This window comes from Eublepharis macularius, chromosome 4 (genome assembly GCF_028583425.1).
Source record: "Eublepharis macularius isolate TG4126 chromosome 4, MPM_Emac_v1.0, whole genome shotgun sequence".
NCBI classification, from domain to species: Eukaryota; Metazoa; Chordata; class Lepidosauria; order Squamata; family Eublepharidae; genus Eublepharis; species Eublepharis macularius.
In genome coordinates, this window is record NC_072793.1 from 163253452 (window position 1) to 163280681 (window position 27230).

At 50.5% G+C, this 27230-nt stretch overlaps 1 protein-coding gene across 9 annotated transcripts in view; it reads right to left on the minus strand.

Moving 5' to 3' along the window:
• Nucleotides 1-388: 388 nt before the first annotated feature.
• The window catches only part of BAG6 (BAG cochaperone 6), a 28987-nt gene continuing 2145 nt past the window's right edge, over nt 389-27230 (minus strand). For 4 of the 9 annotated variants that reach the window (XM_054975433.1, XM_054975436.1, XM_054975432.1 and 1 more), the window contains exons 2-26: nt 22722-22827; nt 21343-21460; nt 20119-20342; nt 18121-18174; nt 17427-17501; nt 17141-17316; nt 16771-16900; nt 15637-15834; nt 15195-15474; nt 11965-12042; nt 11729-11833; nt 11455-11567; nt 11194-11278; nt 9758-10104; nt 8184-8520; nt 6711-6880; nt 6544-6597; nt 6092-6194; nt 5859-5983; nt 4327-4473; nt 3702-3761; nt 3066-3209; nt 2851-2958; nt 1837-1983; nt 389-1723 (exon numbers count right to left, since the gene is read on the minus strand). In XM_054975433.1, coding sequence (XP_054831408.1) covers nt 1625-1723; nt 1837-1983; nt 2851-2958; nt 3066-3209; nt 3702-3761; nt 4327-4473; nt 5859-5983; nt 6092-6194; nt 6544-6597; nt 6711-6880; nt 8184-8520; nt 9758-10104; nt 11194-11278; nt 11455-11567; nt 11729-11833; nt 11965-12042; nt 15195-15474; nt 15637-15834; nt 16771-16900; nt 17141-17316; nt 17427-17501; nt 18121-18174; nt 20119-20342; nt 21343-21460; nt 22722-22799 — 3555 coding nt within the window. In that variant the 5' untranslated portion in view covers nt 22800-22827 and the 3' untranslated portion in view covers nt 389-1624. Of the gene's footprint in view, nt 1724-1836; nt 1984-2850; nt 2959-3065; nt 3210-3701; nt 3762-4326; nt 4474-5858; nt 5984-6091; nt 6195-6543; nt 6598-6710; nt 6881-8183; nt 8521-9757; nt 10105-11193; nt 11279-11454; nt 11568-11728; nt 11834-11964; nt 12043-15194; nt 15475-15636; nt 15835-16770; nt 16901-17140; nt 17317-17426; nt 17502-18120; nt 18175-20118; nt 20343-21342; nt 21461-22721; nt 22831-27230 lie in introns of all 9 variants that reach the window. The other 5 variants (XM_054975434.1, XM_054975431.1, XM_054975438.1 and 2 more) reach the window with 4 other exon arrangements.

A 27230-nucleotide genomic window follows, 5' to 3' on the forward strand; every position in this document is an offset into this window, starting at 1 on the left:
GCTCTAGGCCAGCGATGGCGAACCTGTGGCACGCGGAGCCCTCGCTGTGGGCACGCGAGTCAAGTCGACGGATCGCTACGTCCAGGGCTCAGTTGGAGAGGAACGTGCTGCAACAGCGTTCCCATAGCTCTGAAAAGTGATCACGTGGGTTTTGGCCCTGCCCACATGATTCCTTTTCCTCAACGCTGCCTCCCTGCTGCCAGTCTCTCTAGCAGCAGGAAGCGGAGGCAGCAGCCAGGCTGCTAGGCCTGGCTTTCTAAAGGAGGGCAAGCTGCTTTGATTTCACTTGCTTTACTTCCATCGTGACTCCTAAGTGAGAGAGTGCTTGCAAGACGCTGCTAGTGTAAAGAAAGGCAAGCTGCTTTGATTTCACTTGCTTTATTTTCGTTCGTGGCTCATGAGTGAGTGAATGAGAGAGAGAGATGTTAATTAGTTTGGACAACTGTATGAGTTGTTTTCTCTAAACTAAAACCTCAGTATTCAGGTTTAATTGCAGTGTTGGCACTTTGAAATGAATAAGTTGGTTTTGTGTTGCAGTTTTGGCACTCGGGCTCAAAAAGGTTTGCCATCACTGCTCTAGGCTGTGTGCCAGGATTAATAATAATATTTTATTTATACACCGCCCTTCAGGACAACTTAACACCCCACTCAGAGCGGTTTACAAAGTGTGTTGTTGTTATCCTCATGACAATCACCCTGTGAGTTGGGTGGGGCTGAGCGCGCTCCGGAGAGCTGTGACTGATCCAAGGTCACCCAGCTGGCTTCAAGCGGAGGAGTGGGGAATCAAACCCAGTTCTCCAGATTAGAGTTCCCTTGCTCTTAACCACTACACCAAACTGGCTCTGATTCTACTTGGTTTCCACAAGAGCCTCTGATTTTGTATGTGGCAGCACCCTTCCTGGAAGAATTAACCCTGTCTGCCTGGCTGTACTTTAGAAACTACTGCTTTAAATTTAATAATGTGTTGGTAAAGTCTAGGTAGTGGCCCAGAACCCAGCCTAACCTGATTTGTCAGAACCTAGAAGCTAAGCAGGGGTTAACCATGGATAGTAGTCAGAAGACCACAAAGGGTGTATGGAGAGAAAGGCAATGGCAAACTACCTCTGCTCATTTCTTGCCTTGAAAATGCAACTGGGGAGTGGGGTGGGGTCACCACACAATTATTATTAAAGTTCAGGAACCAAAGTAGTGGGATATCAACCAAGGGGAAAAAAACAAGATGACTTCCCACGTACTCTTTTACATAGCAGAAAGCACTTGGTAAAATCATTACATGAACAACTAATGTAAGAAGCATGCCAAAAAGGTAGCAAGGGGTTTAACAGTTTACATAAAGTCATCCACAAAAAAGATAACTACTTCTTCCTCCCCTAAAAAATGTTTTATTTAAACACACATGCTATTGGCCCCTGGAGAAGTGGCTTTATTTAGTAATTTCAGCAGCAACTGGGGCCCTCCCACTGGCCAAGAGAGATCACAGCAATCAGACAGGAAACAAGTGGGAAAGGAACTTAAATAGTTGGCCTGAGAAAGGAGTGGCTGTCTGCTTCGTGCACAGAGGGAAGAGAGAGACAAGCAGCAGAGTCCATCCACCTCTGACCTAGGAGAGTTCCGGCAGCAGCCATTACGAGTCTTCAGCCACAAAGGCCTGCTGGGCATTGGGGAACCTCTGGGGAGTGAAACTAGGGTCAGCTTGCAGTCGCTTCTGCAGGTCAGATTTCAGCTAGAAAACAGAAGGGGGAAGATGAAACCAGCTACCCCCCCCCCCCAAAGCAGCAGCTAGTCATCAGGGTGTTAACATTTAAGAAATTAAAGTGAGGGGAGGGGCTGCCTCACCTGCTGCCGGTAGCTCTCCTGTAGGGCTGGTTCTGCGAGGTCCCTGTGGAGGCTCTCTGGGCTGGTCAGGGGCTTCACGCCAGCCCCTTTGGCAGCTTTGCTGACTGCCTCAGACAGAAGCAGTTGGGGCCCATCCCCCTGCATGGTCTTCAGAGGGAAAAACAGAAATCAGTGCTACTCCATTAACAAATTGCATAAACGCAGGACTGTGAGCAGAAATGAGACCCCTCTCCCAGCAGCACCCAGTGGTTCTTTGGTCCCCTTAAACAAGCCAGTCCTGCCCCACTAGAGGCACTGAGCACACCCAATAAACACCCCCACCAAATGCAAGGTAACTCAGCATGCACAGCTACAACTACAATATCAACGAAAACCCAGGAAGTAACCCACAGCATTACTGACTAAGGGTGGCAAATGTGAAAATTCTCTAAGGCAAACCTGAAAAGAGGCCAAGGCCAGCTTTGGTGCAAGTATTTCCCACCTTTTCCTGCATAAGCTACTGACGTCATTTGTCCGCATGTTAGCATCTAGTGACTATGCTAACCCACCCCTTTGCTCCAACAGTGAAACATGAAGTGTCATACTACCCTAACAGATCTTAGCCCTTCTGGCATCATGACCCTGAAGTATCTTCCACCACCTTCCGTCTACCTCCATGTTAAGTGAGCAAATACATCCCTTTTCCTGAAGTCTGTTCACCTAAAGCAGACGTGAAAACCAGCCTCACCCCTGGTCTCCCCATTTCCCCAGCAAATTCGCCAAGGCAGGGGATGTTGCTCCGACCCTCAACGGACTGCTCTAAGCTTCTGGTTTGCTATCTCCACCTTTAAAATGTGACTGACTAAAAGGAATGAAAACCCTGTGCAAGCAAAACAACTGGAAATTAACTAGTGAGCCCCCAATAAGAGCAAAGGCCGTGTTCTTACCAGCTTTTCTGCTCAAACTCATCCGATTCCCCCTCAAGTGCTGCCCTGTCCACTGGCTTTTACCCGTGCAAACCCAGCCCCCTCTTACCTTGCGGCGCTTAGCTGGCATGCCACTCAGGTAAGCATCACTGAGGGGCGGCTGCTGCTTGAGCTTGCGCTGGTTCTGGATGTCCTCGCGAATAATGGGCACCCACTCCTGGAAGGGAGGCATGGAGGAGCAAAGATCTGGGTATCCCTTAACCGCCTCAGAAGACCACCCTCCTGCTGGACACAGACCTCCCTGCTCCATCCAGACATACTCACAGGGGGCACAGCTGCAGCCCAGGGCTCTGCCTCAGGAGCAGGGGGCTCTCCTTGCTGGGGCTCTTCGTGTTCTGGCTCCCCTCGCTGCTGGGGCATGGCCTCCTCTGCTGTGGTGGCTGGGGCTGGGGATGCTGCACTCTCGCGCTAGGAAGTGGGAGAGAAAGGCAGTGGGGAGAGAGACCCTCACAGACACAAAACATTCTTTCAAAGGGGAGAGGGAACATCCGCTTTGCAGCTATGAACACCCCAGCATCTCCCCCTAGAAGACATCTTGAGAAGAAAGGCAAGGGACGAAGGCCTTTGGAATCTGGCCTAGAGGAATCCATGGCCAAAAGGGCACCCTTCTCTCATTAGGTCACTTCTGTTGCCTAAGAATGAACAGTCCCACCTTTGGCCCAAACTATGTGGGTGGCCCACAGCAAAGCCCCACCACCAATGGGCACAATACTGTCCTACCCAGCAAGATGAGGGAAAAGGTCATTCCTATAATGAAAGTTCTAAAGTGCTATGCAGACTACAACATACACACAAATGCACACACTGGCAGTCCACAGAGCCCTGGCATCTACTGGCACAGAAACCCAAGAGCCCCTCGAGATGTGTCGCCGTATCGGCTGGATCCCTCCAAGTCAGTACCTGCAGAGCTTCAGGATGCTGCTCGGTGGCCTGCAAATCCATGGGCTCCTCAGGAACAGGCTGAGAAGAGGGAGGGGGAAAGGCGGTTATCGAGCAGATGCCCCGTTCTGGACAGTGCTGCCCAGAACCTCTCTCACACCCACACTCCGAAATCCAGTCTCTCCATTGCACCACCATTCCCCCACCACCCACCCCAAAAAGGAGCTACCTACAAAACTCAAGACTGGCCACTTGGCATGATGCCCCAGGCTGAATAAGACCCACAAAGCCCTATCCTACTTGGCTTCTGGTGGCCACACCAAATAACACTCAAGGTGTGACAAATAATCCACCCTTCGGGAAAGATGGATCCCCCCCGGCAGTCCAGGCTCTCTCGCTCCTCTAAGCTTTGTGTGCCATGTTCCAGCATCTGTGCCCCCCAATACTGCAAGGCAGCACTGACGTTATTGGAGTGCCCCGCCGCCCACAAAGCAACACAGACACTCCCCATGGCTTGTGGCACAGAGCTGCCCCTCTCCACACCAACGGCACAGAGGTCAGCCGGCCCCGGGAGCTGACTGCCCTGCTTCTACTCCTCCCACCACTGTTACAGCCCATGCTTTGCTGCTATTGCCCCAGGTATTACCTGGGGGGGATCGCCCACCCTGCGGACATATTGCAGGATTTGTTCCTCAGTGACGGGCATGTGCTCCAGGATGACCTGCAACCGCATGCTCATCATGGTGGTGAGCCAGCTCACCAGGGATGGGTTCATGTCTGCCGACATCCGCCTCTGCCACCGGGAGGTGGGCGGAGAAAGAAAAAGAAAGGGCTGTCAGGACTGGAAAGGAAAAGGGGACTTGCCGTAAATTCCCATCCTCAGTGGCTGTCTTTAGCACACGACACGTGATAAAATGCTTTCTGTGCGACCCAGTTGTTCGCTGCCAGCCAGGGCAAGTCACAGGGCCTTCACAGCAAGCTAGTCAGCCGAAGATCTACAGAAGCAGGCCCCGCTTTTAGCAGACCGATACATTTAAAGAGGGGCATAAATAAATCGGGCTGCATGCCACAACATGGAAACCTCACAGCGGCATCATGAATATTTCTATGCAGTGCTTTTTTTTGTTCTAAAAAAGTGGTGGTACTTGTATAAAGTAGTGCCAATTTCCACCAATTCCTTCATCAGGACTTGGAGAACCGCTCCCAAGTGCTGGTACTCAGTACCTGTGAGTACTGCTGCAAAAAAAGGCCCTGTTTCTGGGTATCTCATTCCACTGCAGTTTTATCTTACCCTTCAGGGCAGAGTACACGATTTATTCTCCTCTTCCACTCCATTGTATTCCCACACCACCACTGAAAGGTAGGGTAGGCCAAAAGTGTCTCACATGGCTGTGAACCCAGGTATTCCCCACTCCAATTCAGACAGAAAGCTGACTTACATTAGCATTGTGGGAAAAGACTTGAGAATTTCCATGCATCTTTGCAGAGGTCCCAAAATAATTTACAGTTTGAAACTGAGCTAGCTTCAATGGCCAGAGTGGTACAGCGAATAGTATGCTAAGACTTGAATAGGGCAAGTCTGGGCTGAAATCCCTGTTCAACCAGGCAGCTCAGTTGACGGCTTTGGGTCAGTCAATCTAACAGTTGCGCTTACTGCCTGAGGCTGTTGTGAGGATAATAAACTCGAGACAGTTGCCACATATGTCACCCTGAGCTCTTTCGAGATAGCAACTGCACATTACAGACGCATGTGCAATATGAAATCTTAAGGATCTTGCAGGGCTCATCTTTATACTGCAGAGGTGCTATTCCCCCTCTGCAATCTCTAGAAGCCTCTGTCAGTACAGCGCCTATGTGACTCTGCTCATTTGCAGAACTCCCATCTGGATTTTCAATACAAAATTTAGGAAATGCAAGGCTACCCCTGCCAGGGATTACCCTACACCTAGGAAAAACAGGGTTTCTCACCTGTAACTGTTGATCGTCGAGTCTCTTCTGTGCAGACACACATTGGGACTGCGCAGAAGGACGAAGACGATCATCCCCTTCCACTCACACACTTGACCGTAGCTCTTCCACCCCCTGATCACATGGAAAAGCTCCCATCCTTCAGTTCAAGATAACCAAGCCAATGAATTCGGGGATGGAGCTACAGCCCAGCCATGGCTCCTCACTCACAATGCGGTCATTGATGACAGCCGTCAGGGCTGCTTGTTCCCCCTGCAAGCAGTAGAGGTTCAGGGCCAGGCACTCAAACAGGCCCTGGTTACACAGCTCCAGGAGCCGGAACCCAAAGGTGCTGTCTGAAAGGGAGGAAGAGATGACATGGATCAGAAGGGGTGGGACACAGCAAGAAAGCCAAGGTGCTCCCAAAAGCCCCAGAAATCTCTTGCGCTCGGCCCCCTCCCTACCTGCACAGTGCAGGATGTGCGTGGCAATGCGGTTAAACTGCTCCTGCAGGAACTCCAGATTGGTGCGGGTGATGTCGACGCCATCACGGACTCGGACAGAGGCCTAAGGGGGAGGAGAACGGAAGGGATCAGAGACCAGGAGGGCGATGGGGGGCTGGCAGTTTTTTATACTAGGCATATCCAAATTGCAGCAAACGTCAGCTTGAAGAGTGCTTCACTCCCCGTTGGAGTCCATGCACATGAGAAGGCACAGAATGGACCTCATTCCCACAATGCTCTGGGGCATCCCAAAGGTTTCAGTGGCCAACAGGGCATGACTGAGGAGGTGGGATGAATCTAAACCAGTCCCCCAAAGCTTGCTTCCATACGCAGGGTAGGGGTTTTAATCTTACGGCCCAGCCCAGGCCCCCTACTATGTAGTTTAAAAGGTGGGATGGGGGAGTAAAACTCACAAAGCTCTCACGGATGTACTCTTCCAAGCCGTTAATCAAGTTGCAAGTGGCCATCTGGAACAGCAGAAAGAAAGAGGGCAGCCATTAGCGAATGCCCTGAGGAAGGGCAGTGAGTGTCCGCAGCAAAGCCAAGCCCAGGACTTGGGCAGGAGGCCAGCCCATCTCACCCGGACGCTGCGCTCGGTGGGCTCCTGGCCATGCAGGTACTCCTCCCGGAAAAAGCGACTGAGCTGGGGCTGGATCCGCTGCAGCGGCTGAAACTGTCCGTGCAGCAGCATGACCATATCAACCATGGAGAAGTTCTGGCAGATCAGAGAGAGCAGATCCCCGAAGAAGCCTGGAAATTGACAGGGCAGGAGAGAGTGCGAAAATAGAGGAGGAGATCTTCATTTCACTCACAGAGGGACAAGGAGAATAGGGCGTTAGAACTTGCCAAGCAGCTTCTTTCCTTAGAGGATCTAGGCTGAGGAGCAACCACCCAGCCTCGACTCTCTCCTTCACCAACTAGAAAAGGCTGTCAAGATCACCCTTCTGGGCTCCCTCCTACCCAGTGCCACAGCACCCCAACTTGCCCGCACTGCTCCTTCCCAGGATCAGGTCTGTCTCTGCCTCCCTCCTGGCTAGACAGAGCCCACGGAACTCCAGCCAAGCCAGAGAAAAGGAAGGAATGGGCAGGAGGACACGTTCCCCCCTCAGCCGGTGCTCGTCTGCACAGTGCCATTGAAAGAGCAGTCAAGGACTGGAAGTGCCAGTGAGGGGCTCAGAGGCCGAGAGGTGAGCCAGGGAGTGGCAACTGAAGGCAACACAGCTCACTCGGGAGCGCTTTAGGGATGCTCTTCGTTTCAACAGCCCATCCACCCCGTGATCCACACTATGGGGGAAATTAAAATAATGGCATCACTAATGAGGTAAGATTTAGAAACGTGAGATATGAAAAAAATGAAATAGAAACATGTATCATGTTAACAGATGGGAGACTCCTGCACTTTAAGTTGGCAAAGGGAAAAGCAGCATATGAACACACACGAAGCTGCCTTCAACTGAGCTAGGGAAGGCAAGGTCGATCTCGTCTACTCTGGCGGCAGCTCTCCGCAGTGTCAGGTGCATGCCCCTTTGCTTCATTTGTACCTCCTTTTCCTCCCAAATGGAGAGCCCAAGCAGTTTGCATTATTCTTCCCTTCTCCATTTTATCCTTACAACAACCCTTGAGGTAGGATAGGCGTGGGGTGAATGACTGGTTCAAGGTCACGGTGGAGAAACAGGATTCGAACCTAGTCCTCCCAGAACCCAGCCCCCAAATCTAACTGCTACAACACACCGGCTTTCCAATCTCCTACTGTCTGGTCTTTTTTGACTGGAGAGGCCGGGGACCTTCTCCATGCCAAACAGATGCTCTGCCACGCAGCCACTGCCTCTCCCCCTGGAGCTGTTTCGGAATGGGTTCTGAAAAGCAGGATCCCACCTCAAAATGCTTGAGCAGCACTGGTTTAACCACCAAAAAGATAAGGTTGCTTTCCATTCCAGAAGGAAGTGGGGGACTCAGAAAAGAAGCAGCCCAGGATCAAGAGGACAGGCGGGCAAGGTACTAACTAGCTACCTATCCCCCTCCACCAGCAAAGGGCAATCAGAAGATTCCTTACCAAGAGCCCCCTCGGTGCCTGGCTCAAAAATGTTGCTGGTGCCACTCAGCCGCTGGATGAAGTCCGCAATGCTCTCCGTGCTGCCCTGCTGGGCGCTGAGGGAGCCCATCATGGACGACAGCACCCCCTGGACTACGCTGGTGAAGAACTCGGGTGGCAGAGCATCGGCTGAGGCAGCGCCACGAACGTTGGCACCACTTCCCACCCCTGCTGAGGGCACCTCTGGCCCACTTGGGGGCACAGAGGGGGGAGGTGGTGGTGGAGAGGCCGCAGGCTGTGCCGGAGGTGGGGCCTGCTCAGGGGGATGCGGGGGGGGAGCTGGCCCCATCTGTGTCGCCTGGTGGGAGAAAAGAGAAGGTGAGAGCGGCCCAGCACAGGATGCTTAACTGCAAAGACTTCTGGAGTGACTCTGGTCCTTCCCTACTTCGCTCGGGCAACTCAGAAACAAAGCATTACGGGGCACAAGGCTGCAGCAGGGCCTTAAGCGTCCCAGGAACTTGCTATTGTCTAGAGTGGTGGAAGAGATTCTCTCTCTCTCTCTCTCTCAAGATAGCATTAGGGGCCAGAGACTCTTAACCACAAGGGCCCAAAAGGAGAAACATGGAGCAAGTGAGGAGGTCTCAACTAGAGGCAACTAACACTCGTGCCGTGCTGGTACCTCAGTATCTTGACCCCTCCAGCCAGGATGGAAAGCTTGTTATCCTATTTATACCACCACCACCACCCCCTGCTCCCAGGGCTTGCTTTCTGTAAGGAACTGTCACTGGGCTGCCATCTGTCCAGATGTGCTCTCTCTCCTTTGGGCGGCCACGAACCCCTGAAGTTGCCTTTATTCAGTCCTAGACCACCAGTGGATTGATTGATTGATTGATTGATTGATTAAAGCATTTATTAGCCACTTTTCCTCTGAAGATGCTTAAGGCAGCTTACTAAAAACAAATGTATCAAAAAAACCAGTTAAAAACAGAGTTGTGACATCTGGCCAAGGTTTATCTCTTTGCTGCCAGAAGCTCTGCAAGGTCTCCGTTTTTCCTTCTGTTTTGTTACCTGAGACTTGCTAACTGGAAGTGCTAAAGATTACACTTGGCATCCTCTGCACGCAAAGAGAGGAGCTCTACTAGTTCCTCAATGAGAGGAACTCTAATAGCTCCACAGTGCTTTGTTATGGCTATCCTTCCGGCTGCATCCCTCAGCAGAGGAGTTCTGGGTCAGGGTGAATTCACAGATGAAGAGCTTCAAGGCCAGCCCCACATCTGAACTGAGCGCACACCCCGAAACCCTCTGCCACATGCCTAAGCCCCTCATCAAGTGCTTAGCATCTCACTTAGGAGGCAGGCCGGTGTCAGAAGGGCCCCCACAAGACTAAGCCACTGGCCCACCTGCCTGCCTCCCACAGCTGAGCGGAGAAACTAACGCTGGCTGACACGTTCCTAACTTTTAAATCTATCAGGTTTTGCTTCGGCCCCAGGGGGATCACTGAGGAGGAACACCGAAGAGAGGCGGCAGATCTCCCACACGAGACACGCTGCCGTTTGGCCCAGGCGCCGAGTGCCGCAAAGAGGAGAGGGGCTCACCTGCAGGAAGTCCGTCATGCCTTGCAGGAAGGCAGGGACGCCCGGCATAGCCACAGTGATGGTGGGAGAACCCACGCCAGCCACCCCTGCCATGCTGGAGCCCGCCGCCCCAAGGATGTTCCCCAGCAGCTGAGAGAACTGGAGCTCGGCTGCAGCTGTGGGAGGCTGACCAGATGGGACAGGCCCTCCCGGGGCACTGGCCGAACTGCCCCCTGCAGCGGTGGTGGCAGTGTTGGTGGTCCCCGCACTGGCTGAGGCTGTGGGTGGGGAGGCAGAGGTGCTGGTGCTGAAGGTCGCTTGGCTGCTGATGGAAGAGGAAGCTGATGAGGAAGTTCCACTGCCTTGAGCTAGGAGGGAGACACAAAGAGGGCTGCTTGGTCCGGGTTCAGACAAGGATGCGGGATCATTTGGGAAGAGAGCAGATTTCCAATCATCGACGGCCTCAGGATGCCCTATTTAACCAGTGTCAGGTATCCAACTCCCCCCCCCTCCCCAAACATGGCTGGATAGTAAACCCCCCATTTTACTGTTTTCCTCTAGCTGGCCAACCACGTCACACCCAGACTAAGCGTATTCCCAGGATTCCACATTCCCCACATCCAGTGTTCTGGCCTTGAAGGGTATTTTTCAATTCTAACATGCATCTCCGTATCATTATCCCAGTCTTTCATCTGCCCCAAAGCAGCATGCGCAGGATTCGTCCAACAGACTCTTGGCCATTTCATTTACTTCCTTCATTTACACCCCACTTTTTTACCCAGTAGGGACCCGAAGGGGCTTACATCATTCTCGCCTCCGTTTTATCCTCACAACAACCCTGTGAGGTGGGTTAGGCTGAGAGTTTGTGACTGACCCAAAGTCACCCAAGTAAGCTTTCATGGCAGAGGGGGGATTCAAACGGGGGAATCCCAGAGCCTAGCCTGACACTAACCATTACACCACACTGACCATAAGCTAAGATTTCTCCAGAAAGAAAAAGTGACTGCCACAGAAAGAGCTTACATGGATTTTAAAAAGTGGTGTGTATTCAATGATCTACAGATTTCGTGGAGGGGAACCTTCCCACTTCCCCCTCTTGTTGCCGCCCACCGAGTCCCCCAACAACTCGTTCTTCATTGTCAGAGGACCTTCCAGACCAGCACAGGAAGCAAAGTTCAGGGCAGGGGTTCTGCAGTGGGAGGAGGGCATTGGCGGGAATCATATCCACCCCCCCACCCCCCGGTTCTGGAACGGAAACGCCAGTCTATTGTGAAACTGCAAGAATGGACAGATACCGGCAATCCTACACATCCACATGCATTACCCTTGCTATCCCAAAGGGGTATCATAAAATGACCACACAGAAGTTGCACTGAGTGCTGTCACTTAAACAGCACATCTCTCCTCCGCTACTGGCTACCATTTGGGACCCCCTTCCTCTGGCTACCGCCACCTACCCACTATCACTGGCTGCATGAGGAGTTGCCCGACCAACCCACTGATCATCTGAGCCAAGGAAGCATTTCCCCCCATGCCAGGGGCCTGCAAGGGAAGAGAAAACACAGAGGATACAGATCATTGGTTAGGAATAGCAACTGCAATGTTTTCAATGTTTCAATCTGCCCTGCATCTCAGCAAGCAAGTCAGATGATAAACAAACAAATCTCTAAAATCAAGAGCATCCCCCCTGCCCAATCCCACAGAACTCCAGTCCTCACCCCTTGTCCTGGTGCCTGGGGTGACCCAGGGTGAGTGGGCCGCACCGGAGGAGCAGAGGGCCTGGCAATCACCACGCGTGTCGGAGCAGACTGGAAGCCCGGGACTTGCTGGCCTATGACAGGGAGCAGAATGCAGCAGGTCAGCGTACTCAGAACTCGGGCGTCACAGCCAAGGGCGCTGGGGGAGGTTGGATGAATAGCCGTTGCCTCCCGTTCCCCACCCTGCCTGGAACGGCACACACATGCGGCACTTCCACATCTTGCAGGTCGTTACCTGTAGCTGCGGAAGCAGCTGCTGCCATGGCTTGCTGAGTTATCTGTTGGGCCACCACCTGCAAGAACTCTGGCGGGAGGCTGAGTGGCATGGGAGGAGCACCACCTAGAGAGGAGACACACCAACAGGGTGTGGCCCATGAACCAGGGCCCACAACCAACATGTGTAGAGTCCCCCTCCCCACCTCCCTTTCCCCTCGACTACGCCAGCTCAGCGGCCTCCTCCATTGTCCTTACCCATTCCTTGGCCAGGTCCAGCAGGCCCCATTGGGGGGGCTCCCCCAGCACTGCTTCCTCCCATCTGGGAACCAGAATCTAAACAGTGGGGGGAGAGCGGGGGAAATTATTCATAAGCGGTCAGATCTTAATGGCCTCGCTGGCTTCCTGGAGCTCTCCCACAAGTACTAGATTGTTTTACCAATACCAACTCTAGCCTCCCTCCCTCCTAAAACCTTTAAGGGGCTGCCATTTTGCTGAGGTTGTGCTGTGCAGAGGCTGAAGACCCACACATTGCAGAAACCAGAAGTCGAGCAAGAAGAGACAGCCCTGGACTGTGTCTGAATGCAAAATCCACTGACACTACCTCACAAATGCATCCACAAACACACACCTGGTTCCACAGAACTGTCCCGGGCTCCAGCGGGCCTGCAGAAGAACTCTCCACCAGCCCATGCCACCAGCCAGAGGTCAAGGGCCACTGGGAGATGGCACCCCACCCCACCCTCAAACCCTACCACGACCAAGGCAGCCTGGCTTCAGCCATCCACCGAAGAATAACAAGCAGCTGCAGGGAGAGTGAAGGCCCCTCCATCCCTGACAGAAAAAAATCTGCTCTAATTGTCAGTTGCACTGGGATGGCAGGCAGGAGGGGAAAGATGCTCTGGCCTCGGCTGCTGGCGAGGGACAGGAGCCACCTTGGGTGAAAGGTGGGGTTTTAAAATAAAGAAACCAAAGACCCATTCCCTGTTCAGAGTCAGCAGCCCACAGAACGATTCTCGATCCTAAACACAGTGTCTTCAGGAAAGCGCCGCTAGAACAGACCACAGGTCCATCTAAAGTCAGCATGTTTCAGATGCCCAGAAGGCTCTCATGCAGCACTTGGAGGACAATGTTTCCCCGCTGTTCTCGCCATCCCGTAATTGCCAGGGCCTCTTGTCTGGGAAATTTCCACAGAATCACAGAGTTGGAAGGGGCCATACAGGCCTAGTCCAACCCCCTGCCCAATGCAGGATCAGCCTAAAGCATCCCTGACCAATATTCATCCAGCCTCTTCTTGAAAACTGCCAGGGAAGGGGAGTTCACCACCTCCCTAGGCAGCTGGTTCCACCTTTGAACTACTCTGACCGTGAAAAAGTTTTTCCTAATATTCAGCTAGCACTTTTCTGCATGTAATTTAAGCCCGTTGCTTCAGGTCCTATCCTCCGCTGCCAACTGAGACGGCTCCTTGCCCTCCTCCAAATGACAGCCTTTCAAATATTTAAAGAGAGCAATCATGTGCCCCCACAATCTCCTCTTCTCCAAACTAAACATTCCCAAGGCCCTCAGCCTTTCCTCGTAGGGCTCAGTCTCCTGATAATTCTCATTGCTCTCTTCTGCACCCTCAATTTTGTCCACATCCTTTTTGAAGTGAGGCCTCAAGAACTGCACACAGTACTCCAGGTGCAGCCTGACAAGGGCAGTATACAGAGGGACTATGACCTCCTGCGATTTCGATGCAATGGCCCTTTTGATACTATCCAAGAATGAGTTTGTCTTTTTTGCCACCACATCACACTGACTGCTCGTATTTAGTTTACAGTCCACTCTCTTGGGTGTTTGCCACTCCTCCCAATTTGGCATCATCAGCAAATTAATGAGCAAAAATGGCCTTTCAGCCATCACAGCTAATAGCCATCTGTAGACCTCCATTAGAATTTGTCTAACACCCTTTTCCGAGTTGTCCAAGGCAGTGGCTACCCCAACCATCCTGTGCCAGCAAATTCAAGGAACTCTTGTTCTGCAGAGGAGCATTTTTCTTTTCAGGTTGAACTAAACGACCTTATGTCCTAGGGGAAAGAAAGGAGGGGGGCCTCCTGATTTCCTCTCCATCACTCAGTGACCTGAAGCTTTTGAGCAGCAGAGGCACTCCGACTATACATGGGGAAGGGGTGTGTCCTTCCTGTCCTGCTGGGAGCTTTAGGAGGCATCTGGTGGAGCCACAGGAGAGGCCACTAGATAAGCCTTTGATCTGATCCAGAGGGACTGTTTTTACAGTCATCACAACATTGTTGTTATAGCTCACAGCACTTTCTGTATTAAGAAGTTACAATAGGCTTATCATACAGGTCAGAGTTGATATCCCCTTATCCAGGGCTTTTTTTTCAGCGGGAACACGGTGGAATGGAGTTCCGGCACCTCTTTAAAATGGTCACATGGCCGGTGGCCCCGCCCCCTGATCTCCAGACAGAGGGGAGCTTAGATTGCCCTCCGCACCGCTGAGCGGTGCGGAGGGCAATCTAAACTCCCCTCTGTCTGGAGATCAGGGGGCGGGGCCACCAGCCATGTGACCATTTTCACCAAGGGTGATTTAAACTTTAAAAAACTCCCCCCTTGTTCCAGCTGACCCCAAGTAACGTCATTGTGGGGTCCTGAGTTCCACCACTGAGTTCCACCACTTCTTTTCCCAGAAAAAAAGCCCTGCCCTTATCGCATTTCTGCAGCCACACAGTTCACAAGGGAGGGCCGCCTAGGGCTAAAGTAAGTGTTTCTGCCGAACATAGAGAGACGAAATGTGAAAAACTCAAAAGCAAAAAAAAAAAACCGCTAGGTCTGCACATATGCAAATGATGCAGGTAAAAACATTCTGGTGGCATTTGAGGTTGCTGTGGCAATGAACGTTGCGGGTTGCCTACCGGGAGGTAATGGGGGCACACTAGACAAGGAGAGGCCACAAAGACTGCGAGGAATGGGAGGAAGAGACAAACCAGTAAAAGGAAGTAGGAAGAAGAGAAATGGAAGGAATTAATGGGAGAAGAAGAGGAGAAGCTAGAGTAAATAGGGAGGGGAAGGAAGGCCAAAAGAGAACGGGGAAGTGAGATTTCCCATTCCACGTCTCCTTGTGGGTCCCTGTGGCATATATAAGCCAAGGTTTAAAGCTGGGGGGCCCAAACGCCAGCCAGTGAGACTGAGTCAGAGCTGAAACTTAAAAACAGGAAGCTCAAACTACTACAGTTCTGGACTGGGACACCGGCTGCATCTGAGAACAGGCTGGTAAGATGAACGCCACTCAGAAAGAATGAGAGGACCTAATATCCCACCCTCCTGCCCCATCCATGGAGAAACTGGGCCCCACCCACCATTCCACCTACTTAACCAGCAAAAGAAGGGAGCCAGCACATGAGAGAAGACCAGCCCCAGCCTATATGACCTTGCCCTACAGTCAATCCAGCCCCCCTCTCCCACCGAGGGGGATCCCATGAACGACTCACCTTGTATGTTCATGTGCATCATAACCACGGGTTCGACTGTCTGATGCGAGATGCGGATCACTCGAGGGTGGCCCGTCTGAGAAGCCTGCGTCTGAGTCGGGGTGACTCCCGGGGAAGAGGAAGGGGGCAATCCCTCAGAGGGCCGGCCAGCCTCTGCAGGACCAGGAGCGCTGGGCGGGGTAACAGGAGCAGCCTGAGCGGCCTGGGCAGATGTTTCCAAGCTGCCCTGCGCGGGGCGGGCACCGTTGCCTGTCATGGTGACAGTGGTTCCAACGTTGATCTGGGATAAGAGCAAGTTGTAGATGGGTAAGAAGACGAGGTGTTTCTTGTTTCTCTCTCCTGGTTTGTTGTTTGCTTATGGCTGGAGGACTACAGCCGCTGCCTGAGTCAGCCTTGCATGGGCTTGGAGGGGTCACAACAAGCAGGGGAGGAGCTCACTCACCTGGATGGGAATGGCTGCCTGCTGCAGCACCATGGGGGCTGTATAGTGGGACATTGGCCGCACCACGTAGAGGTGGCGGGGGGCATTGCAGGCGAGGTTGCAGCGCAGATCCGAGAGCGCCACAAACGTGTTCCCCAGCAGGCGCAGTGACTCCCCCACCAGGTTGAGAATTCGCTGGTCCTCTTCTCGACCCTCCGTCTGTAAAACATAAAAGGTAGCCAAACAAGGGTAAAGAACTGTTGCACCCAGGTTTCTCAGGGCTCTTTCAACCTCAATCAATCATCCAGCCATGGGCCATTCCCCCACTGCAGAGTTTCAGGGTGAATCCCAGTCTCCACACTCCCTTCACTGTCAAATTTATTTAGTGCTGAACATTCTTCATTGGCTCAGCACAAACCTCAGGGGAGACACACTTCAGCAGGAACAAGCACTGGAATTCAGGCACATTTTGTCTAAAAAAACAGGCTAAGTGGAACAGCCATCAACAAAATCCACCCCAGAACAAAGGCAGAAGCAGGTGGGACCAATGAAGCCCCGGGAAACAAGAAGCCAGCACCAACCCAGCATGCTCATCAGCTTCCATGGAGCATGCCGACGGTGTAGCCCAGTCTCCTCCAGTTTTCCCTCTCTATCTTTGATACACAGAACATATGACTATGTACGAACCCAGTAACTGCTATAGACCATTTTCCCTAGCATGTGGAAAGGACCAGCTGCTCAACTGGTTTAGCCTAGTGGGGTTTTAAGCCAGTAGTACCTTAGAGACCAACAAGATTTTCCAGAGTGCAAGCTTTCAAGAGTCAGACCTCTCTTTTTCAGACACTTCAGGGTTAGCCCAGAAGCTCCTATACCATGTGTGGTTATAACACAGTGTGTGAGCACATGCAAAGTAAAGCAGCCTCAACTAGTTGACGTAAGTGACCTTAGAACAAGTGGCATCCAATCTAAGCCACAATTTCAAGGCCAGATTGCATCCCTGTTCATAAGTATGTCATGGGGTGGGTGTGTGGGGGGGGGGGTGGAGAATGCTTATACTTGTCACTGCAATGCCGGGGAGGGGGTTGGAAACCAAACAGAACAAAGCACAGTAAGGATTGCCCCTATAGCCACGGGGTGCAACTCAACATCCCTTACATTATTGTTGTAGTCGGCGGTGCCGGCAGTTCCCAAGATCTCCTCATATCTCTGCAAGAAGGGCTGCAGCCTGCTCTCCACCCCTCGGAGCTCCCCCAGCACCTCCACGTACTCCCCTGGCGACGGGTGGCTGTGGGAAGAGATGTCAATGGTCACCATTGCCCAGGCCCCCGTCCTGATTCACCCGACCCTAGGGCCACTGCCTGACCACAGCCTTCCCCACTGAATCCTCTCCTCTGATCTTCCCCAATGTAGTACTCCATCTCCTCTGCCCTCCTCATCCCACCCATCAGAACTCTTGACAGAGCTGCTGCTTCTTGGCTTGGCTGCACTCAGAATTTCCTTCCTGTCACAAACCCCAACTCCTTACTTGGGCGCAGCCGCCTCAGCCACAGGGGGTGGCTCGGCTCCCGACGGGGGTGTCTCCTCGGCTGGCGTTGGCTCGCTCGGAGGCTCAGACTCAGCTCCTTCCATCGGCTCCCGTTCCATCGGGCTGGCCAACGGCGCTTCCTCAGCTCCCGATGTGGCCTGGCTGTTGGCATGTCCCTGAAGAAGAGGGGCATGTGGAGGTCAAGGACCAGAAGCAGGATCGCCACTCCCGCCCATTGTCTGTACCCTGATACTGCAGGCCCATCCCCAGGTCTGGGCGTGCTCACCTCTAGCCGGTTCAGGATGCTCTGAATGTCCCGTAACATGTGCTGGGCCATGACCAGGCGGACCCGAGGTTCACTCTGCAATGAGAGGGGAGGAGATGCCTGGGATCAAACCAAGGACCCAATCTTGCCCAAATTCACTGCCTCAGAGCGTGAGCCCCCGCCAAACCCATAGGAACACTCCAAAGGCGAGACTGCCTTCCTCACCCATTTAGCACCACCTACCATACCCCTCAAGAACAGAACTGAAAAGTGGAGGCTTGCAGGTCCACAACCAAACAACCAGCGGCCAGCATGGTGTGGTGGCTGGAACATTCACCTCTGACTGGGGCCTTCTCTTTTGCAGAGCCCACCTTCTGCCTGGGGGAGGCAATTCAAGGTGCTCCTTTTCCAGTCAGATTTTGCTCTTTGATTTTATTGAATATTTGATAACATTGATTTGACTCTGGATGCCGGTCCTAAGGCCCGCACGCACCACATCCAGCCCTGACTCGTTCTGAAGGCTTATCAAGTAGTCATAAATTACTGCTAGCAGCTCCCACCACACACACACACACACACACACACAATCAAGCATCAACAAGATCCTACTGAAATAGTAAGCTATGCAATGAACCTCTAAAAGCCACCCAGTCCCCGACAGATCTACCAACCGTAACCCCAGGCAACTCCAGCCTTCCCGCCCCACATCTTGTACCTGTACAGGAGCCTGGTCCATATTTATATGAACATCCACAGACGATCCATCGCTCTTTGGAAAGCAGGGGGAAGAGAAAAAGGAGAGACAGGGGAACAAATTAAAAGGAAAAAAAAGGAGAGAGAAAGGATGAGAGAGGGGAAAAAAGAAAGGACAAAACAAAGCAGAAAGAAAGGCAAGGAATCACAGGAGACCAAACGACCATACGTATCATTTGGGGGCTTCACCCCACTCTCAGATCCTCCTCCTGATACTACATTGCCTATTTGCCCTTAACATGAAGTGTGTTGTTTAAAAATTAACTTATTCTTCATTAGTCTCTCTCTTAGTCAAGATATCATTTGAATTAGATCCAGGGGGCTGCAGATACTCCACACTAAAACAAAAAGCTTCAAGTTCTGTGGCTAGATAATCTCCATTCTGTCCCAGGGCAGGCAGAATTCAGCAACCCGCCTAGGTCGTGCAAACGGACATTTTTATTTGATTCTGCAACATTTATTCCAGCTCGGAAGGGCAATGCAGGGCACTAAAGTCCCACTGCCAGCCACTTAGCCAGAACTCTGGCTTCTGAGATTTCAATTGCCGACATGCTTTCAAGCACACGTTTGCAGGTGTGAGGGCTAAAAACTGACTTTTAAAAATAAGACAGCAAAAGCAGATTCACGGGTAGCAGGCTTCTGCCCCAGAACCACACTTGCTAAGCTTATCTAGCTATCTATCTAGGCCACCTTTCCCTTCTTAAACATGTTTCTGCGCAAGCAGAGCATAGACACAGCCTTGGGATTTGCTCCTCCCAGCAGAGTTTGCTTATCCACCCGGCGAGGAGGGGAGCCTTCTGGCAGCTCAGTCAAGGGCTTTTCCTGGGGCCCCCTTTCCACTGTGGAACAAGCTGCCCAGAACACGGAGGGCTGTGACGTCTCTGCTGCTTTTCAGGAAAAGGTGCGCGGCAGAGCTTCTCAAGGAGGTTTGTTGCTGAATTGTTCTGTCGCTTTTACTCTTACTGGTGATGCTGTTTTTAGCTTCAGGCTACATTTAAAAAGCCTGTTCGAAGGAAACTTCTTTGAGCAATGTGGAAACCCAGCCCATAAGGTGTTTCAAAGAAATTCTAAGCTACAAAAGCATGTCTCAGATCAGCCCACAACTAGCCATTTTCCAAGAAGGACCCCCCTCCAGTCCTGTCCAGCTACTTTGCCCTTCATGCCAAAAGCAAATCATTTTGAGCTTCTTCTGACAGGTGGGGCTGGCACGCTTTAGTACTCAGTTCACGTGAAACCTCAAAACAAGCAACTTGAAAGAAGGCCTCCCTGAGTCCTAGTATTATAGTTGTAAGTATATTAACGTGCACATGTCATTACAGAAGCAAACTTCGCACTAGACTCTCCGAGCCTTGTTTCCGCAGCTGCTACTGTTGACTTGAGAGCCCAGGAGTCCAGTGAAGATCATGCAGGTGGTCCCAAAGAGCCAGAATGCTCAGGGTGGAAGCATCAGGAGGCAGCAGCGGACTAGCGGGCTGCCAGCCCTAACATGCATCTTTCCCAATGCAGCAAGACTGAATAGGCAATCATGCTCTCCCCAAACCCATTCCCTTCCCTCAACAGTGGCAGCAACCGGGTCCCCAGATGTGCCACACAGCAAGCAAGGGAACAAGGGAAGTGACAGGGCACGGACGGACAGACAGGATGTGACTGTGGCTGCCTTCTCCTTCACTGTGCCACAAGATGCACAAGTGTGTGTCTGCCATCTCTGAACCCAGACCTCAGTCTTCAGGTACTGCCTAGCAACCGCTACTACTGACTCCATTCTGGACAGACAAGGAAGGCAAGGACATCTCACTGCCAGAACTCAGGAACCGCACCTGCTTGCGCCTGCTCACACCCCGCCCAGCACAGCAAGCCGCAGTGCGGTACCACGTTTGTTGCACAGGGGCTCGAGCCAAAGGCAGGGAGCAGGAGACTCCCCCTCGTCCCTGCACAGCAGCACCCTTTTGCTAAAACTCACTTGTGTGGGTGGCTGCGGATCCATAATGCTTACTGGTAAGTTGAAGGTTCCCACCATGACGTAGCTGTTGGCGTTGCGGTCATGCACAGTGGGACCCGTCCCCCGAGAGCCTGTGCCGTTGTGAGGGACAGGTGAAGGTCCCACTCCGGAGGGACCCCCCAAGGAGGGCGACTGCGTCTGGGGAGGTGCACGTTCCACCAAGTGGATGACTTTTCCTCCGACATCTGGAACCAAGACCACAGGAACAGAACGCTTGAGAAGAATTCACAAGAGGTTCTCGGGCTCTCCCACGTGGCATAACAGCCTGTTCCAGTATTCATGCACACCGAATGATCAAAGAGCAGTCGTTAGAAAGATGCCTCCCCCTTTCAAAAGAGTAGTTAACCTGTCTAATAGCTTGTTGTCAACCCTATATCCCACCCTTCTTCCAAGTCGTACATTACAAGAACTCAACAAAATGAAAAAATGCCTCGGAGGGAGAGGGGAGTTTAACCTTCCCCTCCCCACCTCTTTCCAGCTCAAACCTTTGTCTTTCTGCCAGTGTTGACTAGGGTTCATCCAAAACTCTGCAACAGGCAAGGGAACGGAGAAGAAAATGGCCAAGAGAGAAAGGGCTGAGCACACCCACTTTACCTCCCTCACTTCTCCTGTTCACAACAGCAAGGCCACAACTCTGCAGGCCGCTTCTGGTTTTTAAAAACACGGGGATTTGATACACACATTTTCACATGCTGTGTAACTTGCATCTGAGTAATCAGTAGTTGCAAGCGCGTCCCAAGTAATTCAGAGCAAGCAAATGAAGCTGCATTGGACGGAGTCATCAGACCACTGGTCCACGCAGCACAAGGCTGTTTCTGCTGAGAGCCATAGTAGCTCCTCAGGGTCTTGGGCAGAGAAGGATCTTCCCTGCTGTCTGAGATTCTCGGAGATGCAGAGGCCAGGGACTGGTCTGGGAACCCAGGGAGCAAATCTACATGCACACTATTTTCCTTACTGCTCCTTAGTACAAGGCTCCCGCTCAACTGTCTTTGTGCTCTCAAGGGTCATTCTCGGGCGGCAAGGGCATGTGGAAATGCAAGGCATACACTGAATCACTTGGGCAGCCTGACCTCACACCCCCACTGCCCTCTGCCCGTGCTGAAGCCCCTCAGGCCTCCCAACAACCATCCTATCCCACTTCCCCTCTAAGGCCAACCCACAACCTCCTCCGAGGCCCCTTCTCACTGTATTCCTGCAGCTTCTTGTCGTCTTGCAGAACTCGCCCTTGGTAGATGAGGCGTTGCTTTTCTGAGGGGATGTTGACGGAGCCTGCTATATGCTCCTTGAACTCTTTGACTGTGATCTGCAAGGCAGGAATCAAAATCGAGAGAGGTCCAGCAGGCAAACCCTTCAGCCCAGTCACAGCTCCTTCATCGACCACCAGGGCTCTCCCCTTCCACCTCTGCGGTCTAATACTGAACCCACTAAGGACAGGGACACACTTTTGGGATACAGTCACTGGAACCATGTTTCCAGGGTACCAGAACACTTAAACAGCAGCAGAGGAGCACAGGAGAGAAAATGGTTAGAATACAATAGTCTTGCTCCACTTAAAACCAGAGGAAGTCCTGAGTTTGCCCTGGTCAACCAGCAGCACAAGAGCGATGGGGAACAGGCACACTGGAGGAGGGACACACGGGCCTAGGGGCTGGGATGGGCTCCGGGCACTTGCAGTGGCATGCTACAGATCCACCCACCACAACCACTACCCTCCTCCTCCTCCAATTGTCTGGATGAATAAAAGCCGTAAGATATGGATTAACGGACCAGACTTTTACTGGGATCTAGTCAGACAGTTAAACATTCTACAAGACCAAACTGGGGACGTCAAATTCACTGCTGCTGCCATCACACCCCAGGCAAAAGAAATTAGGGAGCACTAATACTGATAGGCATTAAAAGAGCATGAAAGACAAAAGACACAAAAATATATACAGAACATGATGCTTGGGGAGGAAGGAAAAACAGGATCCAGGTCTTTTAATAAGACAGTCCATTGTGTCAGGCAGGGCTAGCAAGCCAGCCTGCCTGCCATACATGGAGGTTTCTTACTATTGCGGGGGAATGGGGAACAGAAATAGCTGCTTTGCCGTTTCTCTGTTGTTTCTCTGTTGTTTCTTTGCTGCTGTCTCGTTACTGTTTTGCTGAGCTGTCTTATCAGTACAAGTGGGAGTGTATGGAGCTACCAGACGCCTGAGAACCAGCTGGCCGACCTTGAGGTCCCAGCTCTGCATCTGTCCCTGGCTTTTCCTGCTTAGGAGCTGCCGCCAACTCTGACTTTCATTTGAAATAGGGGGAGGGAAATGAGGGGTATTTCTATACTGGGAAGGCTTCGCTCTGGCATTCCAGGCAATTACTTTGTACAGTGCACTACTGGGGGGGGGGGTGGAAATCTCATAATAAAGACCTTTAACTCATGCAGCTGTGTCTGATGAAGTGGAGAGTCTGAGAGAGTCCTCTAGCCGGGCCTGACACACTGAGCCAAAGCAACCCCACTGCAGTGGTCCAGAATGAGTCATCTCCAGACACCCCTGCTAGCTGCAAGCCTCTTGAGTGATGCTCACCTCCACCTCCACTGTAAATGTCCTGGTCTGGGAGTCCAAGGTTTTCACCATCACCTCAAGGCTCTCCGGCTCTGCCATGATGCCTCGTCAAATGCTCCCTCCTGTCCTGCTGTGAGAAGGGGAAACAGGTGAGTCTTGGCAGTGGAGATTGCAGGCAGACAGCACAAACTTCAAGCATGCCTGAAAGCAAGGAACACCAAAGAGAGTTTGGGGAGGAGGAGGACTAAATGCACCTGCACCATTTGCTTTCCAGGTGGCTTTGGAGACATCATTCCTACCATCTGTTTTTATCCTGCCCTTCCGCCATTGAACTCAAGGCAGCACACTTGCCTCTCTTTCCCCTCCTCCATTTTATCCTGACAACAAGGTTGCCTGGTGAGCTCCTTGGCTTAATGAAGATTCAGGTCTGCCAAGACCAAGTCGAACCTCTACGTTGCACTGGTTCTGTTATCATAGACAAGACATTCATATATTCGTTTCTAAGGAATTGCAAAGCTAGTCTCTACCAGCCAAATCCACAATGGATAAGGGCTAACAAATATACTGTGGCCCAAGATTTAATGGGTCAGACCGCATTTCATCAGACAGACAAACAGTTATCCTAAGTAGCTGAAAAAACAGAGACGGAAATCAACAGCCAGGACCAGAAGTTATTACAACAAGCAGAGTTGGTATGATTGGACCTGGCCTGGACAAGGATTAAGAAGAAAAGGATCAAAAGTAACAGCCCTCTTCAGAGGTTTATATGCCTGATTCATTCTGCTTTGCCCATTCTCAAATTACAGACCCACTCGCTTTGAGCCTTGTACTCTTGACCGGTTCTTGTTTTCTTTGGTGCTCTGCATAGCAATGTGACACACTGATGTTTCAGACCAGCTAGACCTTTGGGCCCCTCTTTAGAATAATATTCCAACCCCACTCCTTCTGGATATACACGCATGTCATAGATGCCAACTAAGGGCAAAGCTCCATGCATCTGATAAAGTGACCTTTGAGCTATGAAAAATTATGCCACAAAGTAATCCAGAGGAGTTAGCCGTGTTAGTCTGAAGTAGCAAAAATAGAAGAGTCCAGTAGCACCTTTAAGACTAACCAACTTTACTGTAGCATAAACTTTCAAGAACCACAGTTCTTTTTGTCCGATGCATGGAGGGTATGAAGAAACTGGTCAAATATATATAGGTGGTGAGGGAAGGGGGGAGTTGATGCAATCAGTAGCATCTTATAATGGGATCAGTTTGCTTCTGATAACAAAATCAGTTACTTCTGACAATGAGAGAACCATTCATAGTCTCTATTCAATCCAAGTCTGACTGAGTCAAATTTACACATGAAATTCCAATTCAGCAGCTTCCCGTTGGATTCTGATTTTGAAAGGTTTGTGTACAAGGACTTAAAGGTCACTATAGTTCAACAGAAATCTTTCAAAAACAGAATCCAACGGGAAACTGCTGAATTGGAATTCATATGTAAATTTGACTCAGTCAGGCTTGGATTGAATAGAGACTATGAATGGTTTTCTCATTACCAGAAGTAACTGATTTCATTATTAGAAGCAAACTGATCCCATTATCAGAAGCTACTGATTGCATCTACTCCCCCTCCCCTCTCCACCTATATATCTGACCAGTTTCTTCTTACCCTCCATGCATCTGACGAAGAGATCTGTGATTCTCGAAAGCTTATGCTACAGTAAAGTTGGTTAGTCTTAAAGGTGCTACTGGACTCTTTTCTATTTTTACCACAAATTAAGTGTGAGTCTTTAAAGCACAAGATTCTATATCAAATGTCAAGACAAGAAGGTTCCAGACTTTGCTCAGTGGAATAGTAGGGTGCATGTCAAGCTATCAAGAGAGAGAGAGAGACAGGCAGGCAGGCAGGCCCAGACCATAATAATTTCTCACTTTAAAATGGAAAACTTACTTTGGGGGTTTCTTTTTTGAGGGTGTACTTTATTCTACTTTTTAACCATTTTTAACCACAGGAATGTAGGAATAACTGTCAGCTTAAAAAAATAATTCCTGATGCTCATGTAAGTTGTTTGCTTTTTGGAGCAGATTCTGTATTCAAAGCATACTGTTGCCTGATCAAAAGAGCCTACAGCTCTGACAAAGCTATATCTGGCCACAAAAACATTTGCCAAAGGTGGATCCACTGTAGCGCTGAGGTCGCTTCCAAATAGACCACTCACACTTCTCAGCTGTGCCTAAATTAGCAAGCTGGCAGCACTTGATGACATGGTTGAACATCACTGGTGAATCATAATGAAATTCTAATAATATTGGCCACAGCTGCCTCAAGAGATCACCTTAAACAAAACTGTGGTCACAGTACTGACTGTGTGACAAATTTGAGCAAAAAAAAAAAGAGAATGGCATTCTAAACAATAAGGGATAAACTTTTAAAAATATTGTCATAAATGGAAACTGATAATGCTGCATCCTCAAAGGCTGAAATGTCACAATTCAGAAATCTTTAATCTGCTGACAGCCCTAACCCATATTACTGTGTTTTTTTAATTTAACAAATTCATATCGACCTTCATTACTCTCCTTTTGTAACAATGTAAATGATTATGTCATGTAATTTGTCCTTGTCGTATTCCCCCCACAAACCTCCCACAATTTTGGAATGTAGACTCTCTGGGGCAGAGTGCTCTCTTCCTTCCAATTCTGTGAAGTGTCATTTACACTGATACTCTGGCCTGTGGGCACTGCTCCATCCTGCCCTCTAAAGCATCTGGGCACCAGCTCCATGCCACTCTCCCAGCTTTCCCTACCCTCAGAGGTGTTTTGTCTCCCTCTTACCACTAAAAGGAGCAGGACTCGGACCTTTCCTTCCCTGCACTGCTCTTCTAAGGCCTGCTTAATTCCCGCATCTCCTGCTACCCAGCGTTTGGTTACCATGGGGACAGCTTATTGCACTGGCACATCACTGGAGGATTAGCAGTTTGCCAACTGACTACCCCCTTTTCTTGACACCCATTTTAAACAACGCGTCTGAATAACGGAGGTCTATGTGTTAACAAAGACCAGCTACCAGCATTCAAGATTATAAAACCTTTATTAAAAGGAAAATGTACACATGCATATTCTCTGCACAGCAACTGACTGCGCAAAGAACCCAAAAGAAAGGTGTAAAAACACAATTCCTCTGACCCTCCCCTGTACATGCCCTAGCTGATCTTATTCTAAGGCAGGCTCTTTAACTTCAAAGTTCTTAAAACTTCCCATTACTTTGGTGTCCTTGTTCAAGCAGCCAGCCCTCCACATGGCAATGGTGGCCCTTAGCCAAGACAGCTTCCCCTTCCATACCAAAGGGCTTTAATTATCTATTTGCCCACCCTCCCTGTGGGTCAAAGAAGCCTTTCCTGAAGTCTCCAAGAAAATAATAATTTAGATTCTCTTCATCTCCTACGTCTGTGTCCCTTAATTTGATCACTTCGTTATATTTGACCAGGAATGCCATTATCATTTCTAAAGCACTGATGGGTACAATTGACTTCTCCTCTCCTTCCTGTTCTCATCTAAGCAAGGTAAAAACTTTTTAAAATTAAAGCTGAAGGTTTTGTACAGTACAAACATCCAAAGTACAACACGTTTCCCTGGAACTATAAAAACCTTTCTAGAGCACAGCTAAGAGAAAGAAAAGAGACACTTCCGATATCAATCTCCTGCTTTTAGGAGAGGCCCTTAAACAGTCAAGTCCCTGCATATTGTTTCATTAATCCAAGAATATAATTAGTGGTAAACCAAAAATATTATGTGAACTTTATTTAAAAAATTGAGAGGCCCCCATTTTTCAAGACTGGGAGAGCGAGGCCTAATTCTGAAACAACGTAACAGTAACCCTGAGACTTTAGCTTCGCCTTGAGAAGTTGCCAGTGTGTTGTACTGAAACAACATTTAGGTAAATTACTTAATACTCCATTAGAAAGTGCCTCCATTATACCTTCTGCACCATTTAGGTATTAACTGTATAAGTAACAGCACATGAGTCAGTAGAATGGCTGGGTGTGGGAAACCCAGCTTCAAACCTCTGCCCAGCCTTAGGCAAGTATCTCAGCTGAACCAAAACTGGGCTAAGTTCCTAGGACAAAAGTGGGTGGGGGGGAGGACTGTGTATGTGTATTCCCTTCTTCCAGATTAAGCACCCTTGCTGTCAGATCCTTGCTGGCAAACAGCAATTTTTCAGACACATTGTTATTCTTCAGGGGCTCACATTGTAATAAATAAAACACACTGGAGATGGGAGAAAACAAAGCCATTTTAAGAGTGCATTCTATAAACAAAATCCTAATTTTCAGTGCTAAATTTCATCCAATACTAAAGTCCTTCTGGGCACTGGCAACAGCAATCTTCCCTCCCTAATCAGCTCAAAAACTGCAAGACACAAATCCATTTCAAAACCATCATCCTGACAATTGGTTGTACCATCTTGCACGAATATTTAAACTCACGCAACGATAGAAGAGAAGACAAGAAGACCTCTGGGTACCTCAGAGAGGTC